Source organism: Nycticebus coucang, chromosome 12 (assembly GCF_027406575.1).
Source record: "Nycticebus coucang isolate mNycCou1 chromosome 12, mNycCou1.pri, whole genome shotgun sequence".
In the NCBI taxonomy this organism is placed as follows: Eukaryota; Metazoa; Chordata; class Mammalia; order Primates; family Lorisidae; genus Nycticebus; species Nycticebus coucang.
Window position 1 is genome coordinate 8,722,716 of NC_069791.1, and position 16,715 is coordinate 8,739,430.

At 56.4% G+C, this 16,715-nt stretch overlaps 2 protein-coding genes and 2 long non-coding RNA genes across 5 annotated transcripts; 2 read left to right on the top strand and 2 right to left on the bottom strand.

Annotated features, from left to right (window-relative positions):
* Positions 1-81: 81 nt before the first annotated feature.
* Positions 82-6,843, bottom strand: LOC128560916 (uncharacterized). Of its 2 annotated transcripts, none has more exons than XR_008373179.1 (5): positions 6,667-6,843; positions 4,759-6,274; positions 4,313-4,522; positions 925-1,119; positions 82-533 (listed from the first exon to the last, which is right to left on the bottom strand). It is a non-coding gene; the product is annotated as an uncharacterized LOC128560916 (long non-coding RNA). The 2 variants fall into 2 exon arrangements; XR_008373178.1 differs by having other exon boundaries at positions 925-1,122.
* On the top strand, positions 6,416-8,693 carry NDUFA4L2 (NDUFA4 mitochondrial complex associated like 2). Its single transcript, XM_053554551.1, has 4 exons — positions 6,416-6,541; positions 6,894-6,982; positions 7,758-7,818; positions 7,948-8,693. The coding sequence occupies exons 1-4, from the start codon at positions 6,488-6,490 to the stop codon at positions 8,002-8,004; spliced, it is 261 nt and encodes an 86-aa protein (XP_053410526.1). The 5' UTR covers positions 6,416-6,487; the 3' UTR covers positions 8,005-8,693.
* Positions 8,670-14,038, bottom strand: SHMT2 (serine hydroxymethyltransferase 2). Its single transcript, XM_053554550.1, has 12 exons — positions 13,913-14,038; positions 12,788-12,985; positions 12,225-12,304; positions 11,857-12,057; positions 11,498-11,579; positions 10,930-11,052; positions 10,670-10,809; positions 10,155-10,320; positions 9,904-10,003; positions 9,662-9,817; positions 9,458-9,565; positions 8,670-9,332 (listed from the first exon to the last, which is right to left on the bottom strand). The coding sequence occupies exons 1-12, from the start codon at positions 13,943-13,945 to the stop codon at positions 9,205-9,207; spliced, it is 1,515 nt and encodes a 504-aa protein (XP_053410525.1). The 5' UTR covers positions 13,946-14,038; the 3' UTR covers positions 8,670-9,204.
* Positions 13,929-16,682, top strand: LOC128560917 (uncharacterized). The gene is made up of 3 exons (XR_008373180.1): positions 13,929-14,060; positions 15,753-15,816; positions 16,275-16,682. It is a non-coding gene; the product is annotated as an uncharacterized LOC128560917 (long non-coding RNA).
* Positions 16,683-16,715: the final 33 nt, after the last annotated feature.

Genomic DNA, 16,715 nt, shown 5'->3' on the forward strand with positions numbered 1-16,715 from the left:
AGGCGACCCTCCCGTGTAGCAAGGACTGCAGACAAAAGCCACCGCTCCCAGTTAATTTTTTTTTTTTTTTTAATGTAGAGACAGGGTCTGGCTATGTTGCCCAGGCTGGTCTCCACCTCCTGGCTTCAAGTAATCCTCCCACCGCGACCTCCCAAAGTGCTGGGATTACAGGCCACGGTGTCCGGCCAGAAAAGTTATTCTTTAGGGGAGAGGAGTGGAATATCCGCCTCTCCTCCCCGACCCGGCTGTCCCACCTCTGTATTATAGGGTAACCTGAGACCCGTCTGGACTGAGGCTGGTGGGAGGTGGGAAGATAGGTGCGTCTGCTAGGCGAGGCCTTTGTTGTCTGTGATGAAAGGGGAGGTGGGCTACGGCGGCAGCCCCTGAGCCCCCGCGGCTGGGAGGAGGATCGCGAGGCAGGGTGGGTCCTCTCAGCTCCTGGTGAGGTAGCCGCCTGCAGCCCCTGCGTTACCGAACCTGGCTCAGCGCCGAGCGGGGCCGCCAGGGGGCGATGTGAGATCTCGGTTGAAGAGCTAGGGATCGGGAGGGAAAAGAGGGTGGGTAAGGGGAGAGAACCGGAGACACCAAGCCCGAGACCCTGGGCCTGGGAGGGGGTGGGGTGCGTGCCGTCTCCATGGCAACACTTCCTCAAGTCCTAGGGGAACCGAGCTAGCGAGGACTGGGGGCCTAACCCCTCCCGCGCTGCCCTTGCCCCAGCCCTTTCTGACAGGTACCGCGTGAGGACTCAGGGCAGACGACAGCTAGCCGGCTCTGGAGGAGACCCCCCACTGCGGAGTGTTGTATGCAAATGTTGTTATTTGCATATGCAAATATGCAAATGTACAGGCCCTGGTCAGAGCGGCAGGTGGTGAGGAGCGGGAAGGTGTGGGGAAGGAAGCAGAAGGAGACCAGGAGTTTGGGGACCTGAGAGCCGACCAGTGAGAGGCAGGCTGGGGTAGTCGCTGGAGTGGAGCAGGCAGAGGGGCTTGAGCTTGATGGCGGGTGGGGGAGGGTCGGCCTGGCTAGCCAGGAGCTCCTCTTCTGGTCTGCCCGTTGTCTGCCAGGACTGAGGTTGGCACCGCCTAGCAAGGTTGGTAGCGGGAGTCCAGGCACCATCTGCTGCTGGCGGGGGGAGGGGGGGCAGAGGCTCAGCTGGGCTGGAGAAGAGGAGGGCCCAGGACGGCCGCGCCCCCACTTCTTTCCAGAAGACTGAGGTGTGATGGGGGTGGGTAGGGAAGCCCAAACAAGAAGACTCCGCGGAACCGGGTTCGGTTTTCTGTTCTCGTTGCCCTTGACTGTCCTGGACCCCTCAGGAGCCACAGTGGGGTCATAAAGGAAGACCCCCTTTAATCGCAACGCGACTGGAATAGAAGCAGATCAGAGGGGTCCTGGCGCACTCACACACACACAACCCAGCCACACATATATCAAGCCTTTTGCCCCCATCCTTCCTCTCACAAAAATATGTGAGAGGATGGACTGTGAGTCCTTGGGTAGCCTCTGTTCATCAAGGTTTGAGGGATTCAAAGCTGGAGCTCCCCCAGATCCTCAAGAGGGCCCCCCACAATGCTGAAGCAAAACCAATTTACTGGCTCATTGGGCAGTGATGTTAGTGTGCGGGGTGCCGGTGCCTAAAAACAGGGAGAGAGGCTGCTCTCCCCCTACACTCTGGGAGGGCGCCCCCCTCCCTAGCCTCACCAAGTCGGCAGCTGTCCCTAATTAGAGTGGCGGTTTAATTGGATTTATCAGCAGTTAATAGGAAATTAAGCAAAGGGCCCGAGAGAAGGGAGGCGGGAGGAGCGGGGAGACAGGCTGCGCTGAGCTTGAAGGAGGGGTACTGGAGTACCAGGAGTGGAGACATAAGGCCAGTGCTGCAGTTGAACCCCATGGTAATGACCTTCCCTCAGTACTCCCTAGGACTGTTGAGCCCTGGCCCGGGAGAGCAGATGTGAAAAGGGAGCTGGTCTTGGAGCCACTGGGTGTGAGCCCCCAGTGCCCTCCATCCCACAAGCAGCAGCTTGGGTGATGGATGATACTGCCACACACTGCAAAGGTCATAAGTCTGGGCCAAGGAGTAGACTGAATTGAGAACAGATGGAGGAAGGGCCAGTGTATTAGGCTACAAGACACAACCTGCACCACCTCAGCCCCTTCCACTGCCCATCCACTCTTGGCAAAAAAGGAGTGGATTGTAAGATTGCCAATATGGGGAGCGAGGTAGGGTAAAGAGGGACCCTGTCTTCAACCTCCCATCAGCCATGTTGGGGATCTTGGGAATCTCCCAGTGCAGCACCAATGTTCCTCTTAAGGTTCCTCCTCCCCCAAACTGCTAGAGTTGGGGCTGTTGGGGCCTGCTAGGTCTGCTGCTCAGGGGGTGCTCACGGTCCTGCACCTGCCCTAGAGGCAGGGAAGCAAACTTGCAGGCAGTCAAGTGGCAACCACAGGCCTCTGAGTCCACAGCCCCAGGCATCCTGTCACTGCAACCTTATTATACTGCCAGGCTAACAAGGCCTGCTTCCCAAACCCTGATGACCTCTCTGGCACACTCAGCACCTCAGGGCACAGATGGCAGTTGCTGCACACATGGGATCCTCTGAGTGGGTGGGGTGGTCAGGGCTCTCTGAGCTCCTGGCAATTATGGGTGTCTATACCCCTACTGTGTGGTACGTGTGTGTCTTTCTGTACCCTGGGTGTGCAAGGTATGTATGCCTAAGTCTGTGCCCTGGGTGTGTGTCTGTGCCTCCGAGGATGCCTATGGCGGTTTTGTCCATTTTCCGCTCCCCCATCCCCCATCTCTACGTTTTCTGTCTGTCTAAGCCCCAGAGTGTCTAGGTCTCTGAGGGTGTATGTGTGCTTTGGTGGGTCTACATATCTGTGCGCTCTTCATGCCTGGGTGTGCCCCCACGTGGGGGCGTTTCCACGTGTCTCTTATTGCAGGACTCTGTATGTGTGAAATAAGGAAGAGCCACTGGTGAGTGTGTTGTTCTCACGTCTCTGCCTGCAGGTATGTGTGTCTCAGTGACAGTGCGTGGGCGTGTGCCTGGGTGTGAGCCGCGCGGCGGCGTGTATCCGAATGACAGTGTGACGCGCGCGCCTGGGTGAGTCTCCCGCCCCCACTCCTTCCTTTCCCCATTTCTATTCCTCTCTCCTCTCTGGGCCGGCTCGGCTCCGCCGTCCGCATCATCTCCATCCATTATTGAAGAAACAGCCGCGTCCGCTCCAATCACATCAACACCCCCGCCCCCTCCCTGTTCTGCTAGCCCCATGGCCTCTCCGGGTGCCGGGAGCGGGAAAGCCAAAGTGTGGTGGGAGCGCCGAGTGGCAGCGGACTTGTGACCCTGTGCCCGGAGCTGCGCCGGGCGCCGGGACGCTGGGGTCCCGGGCGGAGAGCGCTTTGCATAAACAGATGGCGCGGGCCTCTTTGTCTCTCTAGCTCCCTCGCTTGCTGCGCAGCTCCCAGCTCGGCTTCTGTCTGGCTGATGCAATCATGATCATCTCAGAGCCTCGGGACCCGGCGCCCTTAATAGCGGCAGAGGGGGTCACGGGCCCCGCGCCTCCCGGGTAGATGCTGGGCACTGTCTTCCCTCCCAGGCGTCCCCTCCAAGTCCCACAGCTGCAGCAGGAGGACTGAGGCTACAGCCGAGGTGACAGACATGTGGAGGTGACCTGGGGCAGTGCCCCGAGGTGTCCGCGGGCTGTCCTGTCGGACTGCTGCAGTTCCTCAGGAGCAGCAAACCAGAGAGTAGGAACAGAGGTGGGAAGTGGAGTGTGGGGGAGACAAAAAGAGGCATTTGTAAAAGAGAGACACACGGGGGTAGAGAGATGCAGAGGGAAGGAGAGTCACAGAGACACAGATGCTGAGGGACAAAGCCATGTAGATAGAACAGCAGAGGGGCAGCCAGACAGACATAGCCGGAATGATAAGGAATAGAGGGACATACCCAGACAGACAGAGACAGACAGAGATAGAGAGACAGATGGCCTGACAGAGAAAGAGGCAGAAAGAAGGGAAGCCGAGGCTACAGCAGGAAGGTCAGAAGACGGAGGGCAGTTGAGAGCCCGCAGTCCCAGAGCTGAGACGAGACTCCCGGTGCCTGAAGCCGCCCCGCTCCGCAAGAGGAACCAGCCTGAGCCATGGGTTCTGCCTGTGGCTGGCGAGACAGGAGCTTCCGGTGTCCCTTCTCCGCCCTCCCTCACCACCCCACCTCACACCAGAAGAGTGGAGGCTGCGGGACCCACCGCCTCGGCGGCGGGAGGCGGGAGTGGCCTGGACAGTGGACTGGGCGTGAATCCACGTCAGGCGCGGACTCACCTGCCATGGCGCCGGGAGTGCAGAGCCGGTCCCATCCCGCAGGGGGCGCCCGAGGCATCTCCCGAGCTCACGCGCCGCTCGGCCTCCAGGGGGCGCCCGCGCCCCTACCCCTGCAGTCCTCTCTCACCACCGAGTTCAGCTGCGTTTTCCGTGCGCCACCTGCGTGAGGACTAGCATCCCCGCGCGGTTTAGTGCGCAAAGTCTTAGGGCCTGGAAAGTGCAGGGAAGAGAGACAACATCTGTAACCCAAAGAGTTCTGTGTCCCAGATGGGTCCCAGAGGCCACAGTGCAGGTACCAAAGATGGGAAGGGGCTTAGAAACAGACTCACAAAGGGCGGCGCCTGTGGCTCAGCGGGTAGGGCGCCGGTCCCATATGCCGGAGATGGCGGGTTCAAACCCAGCCCCGGCCAAAAAAAAAAAAAAAAAAAAAAAAGAAATAGACTCACAAAGACTGGGACCAGAAACACGTCAAAGGTCGAGGCGTCGCGAGGAGGCAGACGCAGTAATGTAATTAGCAGCTCTGAGAGCGCGGCGGAGGCCCAAGCTGCAGAAAGAGCAGTGGCTCTAGGAAGCTAGTGGGACAGAGGGTCTGGGACACGCCAGGCCGAGGTCACCAGAACTCAGAAAAAAGGGCACAGGGAGGCGGGCAAAGGCCCAACAATAAAAGGGCGGGCACTAGGGCCAGGCCTCCCTCCAGGCGACCAGGCTCCCCAGCTGTGCCACAGAGAACCAGATGTGCAGCCCAGCTGTGCGGGCCACTCGAGCTCCGGGATTGATTTTTAAGTCCCAGAGACTAGAAGCCCAGGGTGCACAGGTGACAGGATACCCCCTCCCTGGCCTAGCCCTCGAGGTGCAGACGCTCAGGGAGGGCTCTGCGTAGCTGGAGGCTCTGACATCCCATCAGCTCCCTCCTTCGCCCCTCACACACAAGTGGCTGCGAGTCTCTGTCTCTTTGTTCTCGCGGAGTCTCTGACACTTTATCTCATTATCTGCCAGAGGGAGGCGGAAAGCCTGGGACCCCGCAGCCTAATTACAGCCGCTCTTGTCAGCGCCAGGGGCGCAGGAGGTATCCTCACGCTAGAAAGGGGGAGTCCCCCGGAAGGGCACTCTGCTTTTCTGTACCCAGAGGGGCCCCACAGAAGGTTCACTACTTGCCCCTGCTCACAACCCACAGGGCGGGTTCTGGAGGGAAGGAGGGACAGATAAGCAGGATTCCTCTGTGGATGCAGGAGCGAGGGAGAGGGGCTGTTAGAGTTTGGTTCCCGCATCCCTAAGACCCCGAAGACTGAAGCTGTGAGCCTTCCCACCCTGACATCATAGGGTACACCTGAGTTAGCTGAGTAAAGAGAGGCAATTCTGTCTCTGTCTTTCCTACTTCAACATCTTTTCCATCTCAACTATCTTCCTCACTCCATTCTCTTCCTCTAGTCCACAGCCAGAGGCAGACAGTGCCTCCTTGAGTGGCTGCACCCTCACCCCTACCCCAGGCAGGCAGGAAAAGCCTTCCAAGTCTCCCAAACCCCTAAATGGCAACAACCGACTTATTCCATTCTAGGCTGGAATTAAGATACACCACTTTCTTCCTTTGGCCACTAATATTCCTATTCAATCGCCACTTGGAGAACCAGCTCAGGACAAGAGAGGTTGGGGCAGCTTTAATGATGTGGGACTATCCTTTCACTACACTGTGGAGGGGGCAAAACCAAAGTTTTCAGGACCTGCTTGTCCTGAATGGCTCTGGGGTCTCAGGGAAGTGCTGCCCACGCCCTCACTGGCCCCGGCCCCTCCTGGCTCCACCTGTGAACACACCACACGCATATTTTGCCGGGAGTCTATCTGTTTGCCTGTCCCAGGGCCACCCCTCCTCCTACATCTGGATGCTTCCTCAGTCAGTCTCTGGGTCCTGTGCCAGTAAGGCCAAAAGCCCAAGTATGCTGGTGTCTTCAGGCCAGGTGCAGGTATCTGGAAGAGAGACAGAGAATAGATACCTCTTTGCTCCCCCCAAACACCCCTTTGGCTTTGGGCCAGGAATTGAGGGAGGAAGCCAGCTAAGTGGCAGTGGATGAGTCCAGAGGAGCAGCGCTGGGCTGGGCTGGGCTGATCCCTCCCCAGCTAGGGGCGGGACCCCAAGAGGAGGGAGAGACTGAGCTAGTGGAGAGACACTGGAGAGGCAACATGGTAGGAACCAGTCTCAGCCGCTTCTACCGGCAGATCAAAAGACATCCAGGGGTGAGTTTGGTACTCAGAGCCACTGATTCTAACTCCTAACTCTCTTACTGCCCTCAACACTCTGAATCTTCTCCCAGGTTGCCTCCAATCTACCCTTGCAATATGCTCCCATGTCCCTCACCTACCTTGGACAGGTTCACTGGAGGGTGAGGGAGACGACAGCAGAAAATATAGTTGTAGGAGGTTCCAGAGGGCCCCTCTGCTGCTCTCCCAGAAGGGAAGGAGCGCTGGAGGGGGGAGTGCAGAGAATCCTGTGAAGGGCCACTGGGAACCCCAAGGAGGGAGCTAAAGGGCCACTGGGAACCCCAAGGAGGGAGCTAAAAAGCTGAAAGTGTCCTCTGTCTTCCTGCAGCTCATCCCAATGATCGGCTTCATTGGCCTGGGCCTGGGCAGCGCTGCTCTTTACTTGCTACGACTTGCCCTGCGCAGCCCGGATGTCTGGTAAAGGCTGAGCTTGGGAAGTTGGAAGGGGTCCTTTGTGGGGCAAGATGGGTGGAAACCCAGGCATCTCTTGGGAATGGTGGAAATCCCTAGCAGGATCCCTAGACCATGCACCTCTGATTTCACCACTGGCATCTCAGAGCTAGAGCCCACTGCTGACCTGGGGGACTCTTCACTCCACTCCAGAGCTACCTGCTCACTCCTCCTCCATGGCCCAGGACTTGGCCAGCTTGGGGCTTCCGAAACCCTGATGCTCTGGCCTGGTTGCCATGGCCACACTGCTCTGCTGGCAGCCTCAGGCTTTTGGGTACTTCTGTGTCCCACTAGAGCACTGGAGGTGTGGCCAGGTGAGCTGCTGGAGGTACTGTTGGGGCTCAGTGAGGTGCAGAGACTTCTTCCCTGGCCAGAGTCAGCAGGAATGAGGGGGGTCTCCTGACAATGGGAAGGCGCACCACCTTTGACATTAGGTCACTGAAACCTCAGCCCGCCCAGCTGTGCCTGAATCCTATGACTCCGCTCTTCAGGGTTAACTTAAGGTGGCAGGCAGCATGTGGAATCCCTGGGCTGGGTGATCAGTTTGTTGCCTGGCTCCTCTTATATGGCTTGTCTGCACCCACTAGAGTAACTCCTTCCCTGTCAGTCTCTGGGAAATAGGCCCTCTGGATAGGAGACAGATAGTGGGCACTGGGGCTGGGCAGAGACCCTGGGAAAACACTGGGTTCCAGAGTGCTGGCTCCCAGAAAGGAGACTCTAACCCTCCCCCTCTGCTTCACAGCTGGGACCGAAAGAACAACCCAGAGCCCTGGAACCGTCTCAGCCCCAATGACCAGTACAAGGTACTGCCCAGTGGCTGTAGTCTGCTCCCCCATCCTTTTATCTCCTGGTCCCTGGACCTGCCTCTTCTACATTAGGGGTAAAGGGAGGCTGGGGATACTGGGTGCAACCCCCACTGCCTCTCCTCATAGTTCCTTGCCGTATCCACTGACTATAAGAAGCTGAAGAAGGACAGGCCAGACTTCTAAGCCAGCCCGGACTGCAAGTACGATGCAAACCACAGCTGACCAGCCAGCCCACTCATTCCTTCCACTCCTCCCTTCAGACCCCAGGCATCAGTCTGGCCACCCTATCCAACTCCTGCTTACACAGGCTGGTTCCCATGCAGAGGGGAGGCAGCTCCACCCCCATCCTCCTCCCTTGCTCCCAGCAGCAACAGCGGAAGCACCTCTGACCCTTGGCTGGAGTCCCACAGGGAGGAGGAGTCAGGAGGGCAGGCAGCAGCAGGGGTCGACCCCCAGAAAGTCCAAGCCAGCCCCTCTGCCCTCCTACCCAGACCAGACAGGGTGTGGACAGGCTACGTGTGGAGCGTGGCTAACGTGAGCCAGCAGGAAGCAGAGGCCTCTGAGTGCCAAGCGACGTGGCGGGACCATTAGCTCAGGCTTTGGGCGCCAGCCCAGGGGAGGCACTGCTCCACTCAGGGCTGTCTAGGGCTGCCCAGCCAGCCCAGGCGGGAACACCTATGTTTCCAGAGGAGAGGGAACCTGCTCTGCCCTGCCCAAGGCTGCTGCCTCCCACACAGAGGATGGCACCCCCCCCACCGCCTCACACCTGGGCCTCCCCAGGCTACTCCTCACCCCACCCCTCCCTTGCTCCCTTCTGTCCCCTGGGATCAAACAGAAGCAGCCGTGGGCAAAATACAATTTCATTTAACAAATTGAATTTGCTGCGCCTGCTAATCACGTCTGGTGTTGGCTCTGATCACAGAGAGAGGAGGCTGTAGCCCCGGGGGTCCTACTGGTGGTGGGAGGGAAGGAGGTACACATGAGGGGGATGAGGCACTGCTTAGCCCAAGGGACCCTCCCACAGTAACAGAAACTCAGGGCAGGTTGGCATTTTATTAGATAAAAAAAGGAAGGAGGGTGTCTACCCACCCCTTCCACTGGCTCAGAAGGGTACTTCCTCTCCCCCAAAGAGAGCAGGAGTTTGTAACACTGCAGAGATCATGGCAGAGGTATAGAGGACAGAGCTCCTGGGCCCTCCTTCTAAGTCTTATTACTAAAAAAAAGTCTCAGGTACAAGTTCTGGGAAGAGGGACTATACTTCACTTTTGCTCTAAGGGGGGGGCCTTTCCTCCTCCATAAAAAAAGAAAGGCTTGCCCTTCCACAGGCCCAGGTGGGGGCGGTAGAGTAACATCCAGTCCACGGGCCTCATCCCCCAGGTGTCTTCAGTGCTCATCAAAACCTGGCATGGGGAAGGCCCTGGCAAACTGCTCCACCCGCTGCCTGAGATCGGCCAGACGCTGACTTGTTTCTGGGTCCTTAAGCAGGAAGGACTTGAAATCCTGGAGTTTGGCTAGAAAGGTGTAAGAAAGAAAAGTGGTCAGACAGAGCAGAGCTCTGGGGAAGGCAGTGAGAGCAGTGGGAAGGGGGCAGTGAGTGGGAAGTGGCTGGCATGGGGTTATTTTTTGCTCCACTCACCAGTCTTCCTCTTCACGTCCAAGCCAATGTTGACCCCTTCATCTATAAAGTCTACAACTTTCCGGAAATCATCTTCACGGAACTGTCGAGAGGTCAAGGCTGGGGCCCCTGTGAAAGGCAGAGGAGGGAGGATTAGCATGGCCCACGCCCACCTGCAGCTGGTCAGTGCAAGAGCCTCTTCCCTCCTCAAAACCCAGGTCTCACCAAGCCGCAGGCCCCCTGGTGTGATGGCACTTCGGTCTCCAGGACAAGTGTTCTTGTTGGCAGTTATGGATACAAGTTCCAACACGCGCTCAACCCGAGCTCCATCCAGGCCCTTGGGCCGCAGGTCCACCAGCACCAGGTGATTGTCAGTGCCACCTAAGGGTGACAATAAGTGGGGACAATAAGTAAGTCCTGGGCCTCTGCCTGAAGCTACACAGGTGTCACCCATGCCCCCAGCTCACCGGACACCAAGGAGTAGCCTCGCTCTAGCAGGGCATCAGCCATGGCCCGAGCATTCTTCAGAACCTGCAGGGAGTACTCCCGGAACATGGGCATGCAGGCCTGAAGGTGACACACAGCTCTGTGACCCCAGCCTTGACCCCTCCCATCCTGGCATTTCTAGTCCATCTGCCCCAACATCAGTTAGCAAGCTGCGGGTCCAAGCCTCCAGGCCAATGTCTCCCACCCACCACACAAGGGCAGGCTCCCCAACCTGCTTCAGGGCCACAGCTACTGCAGCAATGGCATGGTTGTGGGGACCCCCCTGCAGGGACGGGAACACAGCAAAGTTGACTTGGTCCTCAAATGTGTAAGGGATTTCCCGGCCAGTCTTGGGGTCCACAGCCCGCACCCCCTTCCGGTAGAAGATGAGTCCCGACCTGTGTGGGAGGTGGGTTGTCAGACCCTAAGTTGAAAATAAGAAGGGGGGATGGGAAAAGTAGAGGAAGCTGGCTGATCAGGGCCCCCAAGAAACCACCTTGCAGTCCATCTCGGTTGTCTACACACTGGATGCCAGTGGTAGGGGCATCGGGCCAGTCACACCCATCCCCAAACCCCCTGTCAGAAAATGGCCACCATGAGCAAGAGAGGGAGAATCATCACAGACTGGGGAGGAGCTTTCAGGGCTGCAGGTAAGAATGAATTCCTCTCTGATCCAGCCCAACGGTGCCCCAGGGAACAGACACTGAAGGCAGGGATAGGCAGATCCCAATCTCAGGAGATCCTGACCTGGCCCCTCGAAGAGTCTTGTGAGTGGTGGTAGTGACAATGTCTGCATGCTTGAAAGGTGAGGGGATCACCTTGGCAGCCACCAAGCCACTGATGTGGGCCATGTCTGCCAGTAGGTGTGCCTTGACTTCATCACACACCTGGCAGGTACAGAGATAGGCCTCAGCCTGGGAAGGGCCCAGACAGGCCAATCTAGGGCTACCCCTCCTTCAAACCTCCTGGCCACTCCCAGGTGCCCAGTACTCCAGCCCCCTACCAACCTCTTTCATGCGGGCATAGTCAATGAGACGGGCGTAGGCGCTTGTGCCAGCTATGATGAGCCGGGGTCGGAAAAGCCGAGCAGTCAGTGCCATCTGGTCATAGTCAATGAGGCCAGTTTTGGGCTGGACAAACAGATTAAAAATGGTTAAAGCTGGCCAGGTGTGGTGGCTCATGCCTGTAATCCCAGCACTCTGGAAAGTTGAGGCGGGTGAATTACTCAAGCTCACAGGTTCAGGACCAGCCTGAGCAAAGAGAGACCCCCATCTCTAAAAATAGCCAGGCATTGTGACAGGTGCCTGTAGTCCCAACTACTCGGGAGGCTGAGGCAAGAGAAACACTTGAGCCCAAGAGTTTGAGGCTGCTGTGAGCTGTGACGCCATGGACGGCACTCTACTGAGGGTGACAAAGTCAGACTTAGTCTCAAAAAAAAAAACAAAAGTTAAAGCCCCAAGAAGGAAGCAGGGCAGCTCACTCTTCTCCTTGATGCTGAGGGCCAAGCCCCTCACCTTCCCCAGGAGAGGACCACCAGGGCCTGAACAGCCCCTCCCCACAAGCTGGAGCACTCACATTGAGTTTATAGGGCATAGACTCGAAGAAGATGGATGTGGCTGAGACCCGCTTGACGTCAGACATGTAGCCATGGGTGAGACTGCAAGCGAGAGGAGGTAAGCAGGCCTCAGAGTGAAATAAACCCCAGATTTGACTACTCCCTTCCTGCCAAGATCCATAGGCCTCTGTCCTGGAACACTGGTCCTAGTGTGCACCACATTACTGCCCCATCGACTCTGTGATGGGCAATGATGTTGCTGTCACTTGCAGGACAGGGAGAGGCCTGTTCCATCTGAGTGATCTGCAGCAGGTACTCAATAAGCAACTGTTTTTCAGGGCAGTTCTGGAAGTCCATCATCCTTCCCATCCATACTTACTGTCCTCCATCAGGCAGGTCCAGCCCCATGATTCGGTCATGAGGCTGCAGAAGGGCTGTATAGGCGGCCAGATTGGCTGGGCTCCCAGAGTAGGGCTGGACATTGACTCCCCACTGTGCAGGATCCAGGTCAAAGGCCTCCAAAGCCCGGCGCTGGCACAGCAGCTCGATTTCATCCACTACCTCTGTTCCCCCATAATATCTGCCATGGGAAATGGGTACATAAGAGCACACAGAAAGGCCTCACAACTAGTAGAAAACAACTAGCAAGGTCCCTCATCACTAAATACCAGGAGGGTACAGATAAGTCCCCCACTGGGAGCACCATCTCTGATGCTGCCCTCCATCCCTTGGGTGCCTGGCCCTCACCTCTTGCCAGGATAACCCTCCGAGTACTTGTTGTTCAGACAGGACCCCAGGGCCTCCAGCGCAGCTCGGCTGCAGAAGTTCTGGAGCGGGGGGGACAATGTCAGAAGGCATGGAGCCCCTTCCCCTGGACTCCCAGCATCCCACCTTCCAGAGCCCGGCAGGCTGTATCAGGGAGCCATGCCCTGCAGAAAGCTCTGTTCACCTAGGGGTCCTGGCCTGAAGCAGGGCCAGAGGCAGCATTCTTAGAAACCCAGCTGCCATGAGGAATGTCCCCAGCAAGACCACTGCCCACTCAAACTTGTGCTTCCAGGTTCTTCTTTCCTCTTGGCAGGGAAGAAAGGATCAGGTGAGACTATAGGTGCCCTGGAGGCTCCCCAAAGCCCAACCCCATAAGCTGGACTGGCCCTGGCTTTGCTTCAGAGGACAGCAAAAAGAAAGGATGATAAGGCCCAACAGTAAGGCTCTGAGTCCAAAAGAAAGATCTAGAGAAACATCAGTAAGATGACTTGTTACTTCCTGCATTTGCAGTGGCCCAACCCCTGCCCCCTCTCCCCAGGTCCCACCTCTGAGGCAATGAGCTCCAAGCCACGACACTGCCTATCTTTCTCCCTCTGTAGAAGCTCCCACATCTCAGGATCACTGTCTGACAGACTCTCTTGGCCGGTCCATCTCCTGGTTGCTTCCCCAGGCTGAGTCTGGGCTGCTTTGCTGTGCTGAGACCGAGCAGCCATCCTGGCCAGCTGACCACATCTCCGCAGAGGCTGGAGGCAGGAAAACCAGGGTCAAATGAAAATAGTCCAGACAATAGTCCCCCAATCATCTTCTGCCATGCTTCTAAAGCCTTCTGGCTCCACTGAGCAGCTAGTTGTTCCCCCAACCTGTTCCACCTCTCATCACCCCCACCTCCACCTTTAAAAGTCAGTTCTAGAGATCAATGTCCAAGGGGTGGTTCTGATTTGCTCCACTCACCTTAACTCAGAAACTCCCATCTACCTCAGTCCATGAACTACTCTACAAAGCCACAGGGCAAAGCTTATCCTCCAGAAGTCTATGTCTCCTAAACTCCAGAGAGGGCCACTGACATTCCAGAACGTCCCCACTCATGGGAACCAAGGGCATTTCTGCAGGGCCTTCATAAACTGATACACAGGGGGTAGACGTGGTTTCCAGACCAATAGAGGTGGAAAGGGAGACCTTTAACAGTAGGGGGACAGACGGGGGGGATGGAGTCAGTGTGAAGGAGGTCCAGAATCCTTATCCTGTCCTTTTTCCCTCCCATCTTGTCCACTTCCTTCCAGCCCACACTGCTTCAGGACCTGGCCTGATGCAAGCTGGAGGACTTGGTTGCATCATCTGCATGGCTCTGGGCTGGCTGAAAAGGTTCAGTTGTGGGTCCAGGCTGAGAACCCCACTTGTTCCCCCAGCACAGGGTCCGCAGGGGATCTGGCGCCGTCCTCTCCCCTAATGCCACATGAAACGGGCAGTCACTAGGCCGTGAGGCATCTCCTCATCAGAATGGGGAGGGGAAGAGCCCTAGTTCACCCCACGCGCCCAGGGGTCTCAGGGATTTCCTAGTTACGTGCGGCCCAAACCACGTGCGTGGAAAAGTCAAGAAAACCCCAGAGTTTGCGAATGGGAACTAAGGTAGGAGGGAGGCTTCCTTTCCAGTCTCCGAACATGATTCTTACCGGAACCGCCCAGACCAAAGAGAAAGGCAGCATCGCAACCCGGAGTCGCAGCCAAGTCCAGCACCAACTCCGGCCTGGAGCAGCAAGCTGTCGGAAGCAGACCGATAGGAGAGCGCATGCGCGAGAAAAGCGCCCGGCTAAGCCAGAGGTAAAGGGAGGGGCCTGCGCATGCGTGATGGTGTCTCCTTTGTGTCCTCTAGGGAATTGTAGTCCCCACCCCCCCCAACACACACACACACACACACACACACACGCACACACACACACTTCTTTTTTTTTTTTTTTGTAGAGACAGAGTTTCACTTTATGGCCCTCGGTAGAGTGCCGTGGCCTCACGCAGCTCACAGCAACCTCCAACTCCTGGGCTTAAGCGATTCTCTTGCCTCAGCCTCCCGAGTAGCTGGGACTACTGGCGCCCGCCACAACGCCCGGCTACACACACACACTTCTTTCGCCTCATTTCCTCATCTGTAGACCCAGGGTTAAAGGCTCTTACCTGAAAGAAGAGAATTCTCGTGTTGCCCCATCTACCCCCCCCCCCCGTCCTGAAACTTTTCAGGGAATTTTTTTCCCTGTTGGTTGTCAAGACAAACGTTTATTTGGTGCCTGCTGAAAACCTGGCATTATTAGGCTCTCTGGGAGAACCGAAGACTCCTATACAAGTTAGAGAGCTGTAGTGCACTGGAAAGCACCCTGGTTTGAATGGGAGAGAGACCTGGGTTCAAGTCCAGCTCTGGAACTATTTAGCAAATTAGCCACTGTAGGACTCAGTTTCCTCACTTGTAAAGCCGTAACAGTGTGGGGATTAAATGGGACTTTGCATGTGGACATGACCTGTCACACATTGTCCTTCCCTCTTCTGACTCACAAACCTGCCTCCTCCATGACCACGTCCTCCTCCTCAGACATCTACGGTAGGAGCAGAGAGAGGTGCCTTCTCCTGATTTTGCACTTTTTGCCTTTTGTCACCTGTTTACTTGATGTCCCAGCAGTCAGTGAGCACTCTTTATATGCCCCAGGGCTATAGATAGATCTTGTGACTAGAATGCATCTTGCTTTTAACCTGACTTCATCTTGGAAAAACCCTTGGGGGTGGGATACATTGACCTCTCCAGGAATAGGTTACCAAACCCGGGTATCAGGATGGGTTGGAAAACATGATTGTGGGGCCTCTCCTTAGAGATTCTAATTCCATGAGTCTCAAAGAGTGGGCATTTGCCCACTTATGCTGACAACAGACAAAACCTCTCCACAGTGGTTCTGATAAGCGGTGCTTTTGATAACACCTTACACAACAACATCACACGTTCATTCAACGGACATATCAGCTCCTACTCCAGGTCAGGCATGTTATGTCCGTAGAGATGTATGAAGAACTCACTGAAGCCGGGACATCAAGAGGGGCACTGGGAACAGAATTTGACAAGCAGAGACACTTCACACTGCTCTCAGATGTCCAAATGTGTGAGGAGAAGAATAAGGAGGAGGAAGAGGAGGAGACACTGAGGAGACAGGTTTCTGAGTGAGAGGAGAGGGAGGACACTCCATCCCAGAGCATATTCAAAGTCTTGTTTAATCCCCACAACACATTATTTTACCATGGCTGTACAAGTGAGGAAACTGAGGACAAGGTAGGCTAACTTGCTAATTGCAGTCATTCCCACCTACCTGTCATACTTGGTCTTAGAATCGCACCCACCCCTGAAAAATGTAACCTCCTTTCCTGTCACTCTAGCTGCAGATTTTCTCAGGTGTTTCCAGCACTAGACCTGGTGTTAGACCTCAGGCTTCTTTCTCCATTCTCTGACTCAGAACCACTCCCTCTCCCTTTTCCTTTCAGCTGATCCTGCTAGTCAGCCAGTCAGCCAGCTGATAGTTTTTGCTTACTGACTTTTCATTCCCAGGTATGTCTGGGTCAGACCCATCTCTGACAGTTTGGGGCTGGAGCCTATAGGCAATACCCTGGAGAACACTGCCCTCTCCCAGTGGGCACCTTGACCTGAGGCTCAAAGCAAAGGAAGGCTGAAGACCAGGAGTTTCTCTGTGTCTCAGCTTGCCTGCACCCCCTCTCTCACCCTGTCAGGGGTCCCAAGGGGAGGGGGGCGGCTGAGCTGAGAACTGCTAATGAAGCCTCAGCCAATTAACGTCTGGGCCAGGGTCGGGGGGCGGATAAAATTAGCAGCCTTGGCTGCGGGGAGAAAGCTGGAGGCGGAGGTGGGGAAGGAGGGTGGGCAGCTGGCTGAAGAGGGCTCTGTTTAGCTGGCCGCCAGCAGCACGATGTGCCCCGCCCTCCAAACTCTTGCTCTCCCTTCCCCCATCCCCTCATCCCAATGCTCCCTCCCTCATCTGTCTGCAAACTCAGCGCCCACGAAATTAGGAAGAAAAAGGAAGATCGATGACTCCAGATGCTGCAAACACTGTTCCCCCTCCCTCCCAACCTGCTGCCTCTCGTGGTCCCGTGGAGCTTAGCATGTTGTCAGGCATCTTCATCCCATTCAAGGTCTTATAAGTCTTCCCCCAAATCGTCCCAAACAGTCCCCACTCAGATCTAAACCCCATCCTACCTGCTACAGTTTGCCTTTGCCCACCTCAGAGAGGAGAATCTCTACCTTGGACAGGGCTCCCACACCAAGGGTCACCCTCGTCTCCCTTTGATCCCATTTTGGATGATCTCCAGGTGCTAGTTGGTCTTTGCCTCAGTTTCCCTGCAAGCCACAAACAGGAGGCCCTGGCCAGGTCTCTACCAGACAGAAGCCCACACCTCCCACACTCCTCCCTATAAAGGTCTCACAGACATGTATTG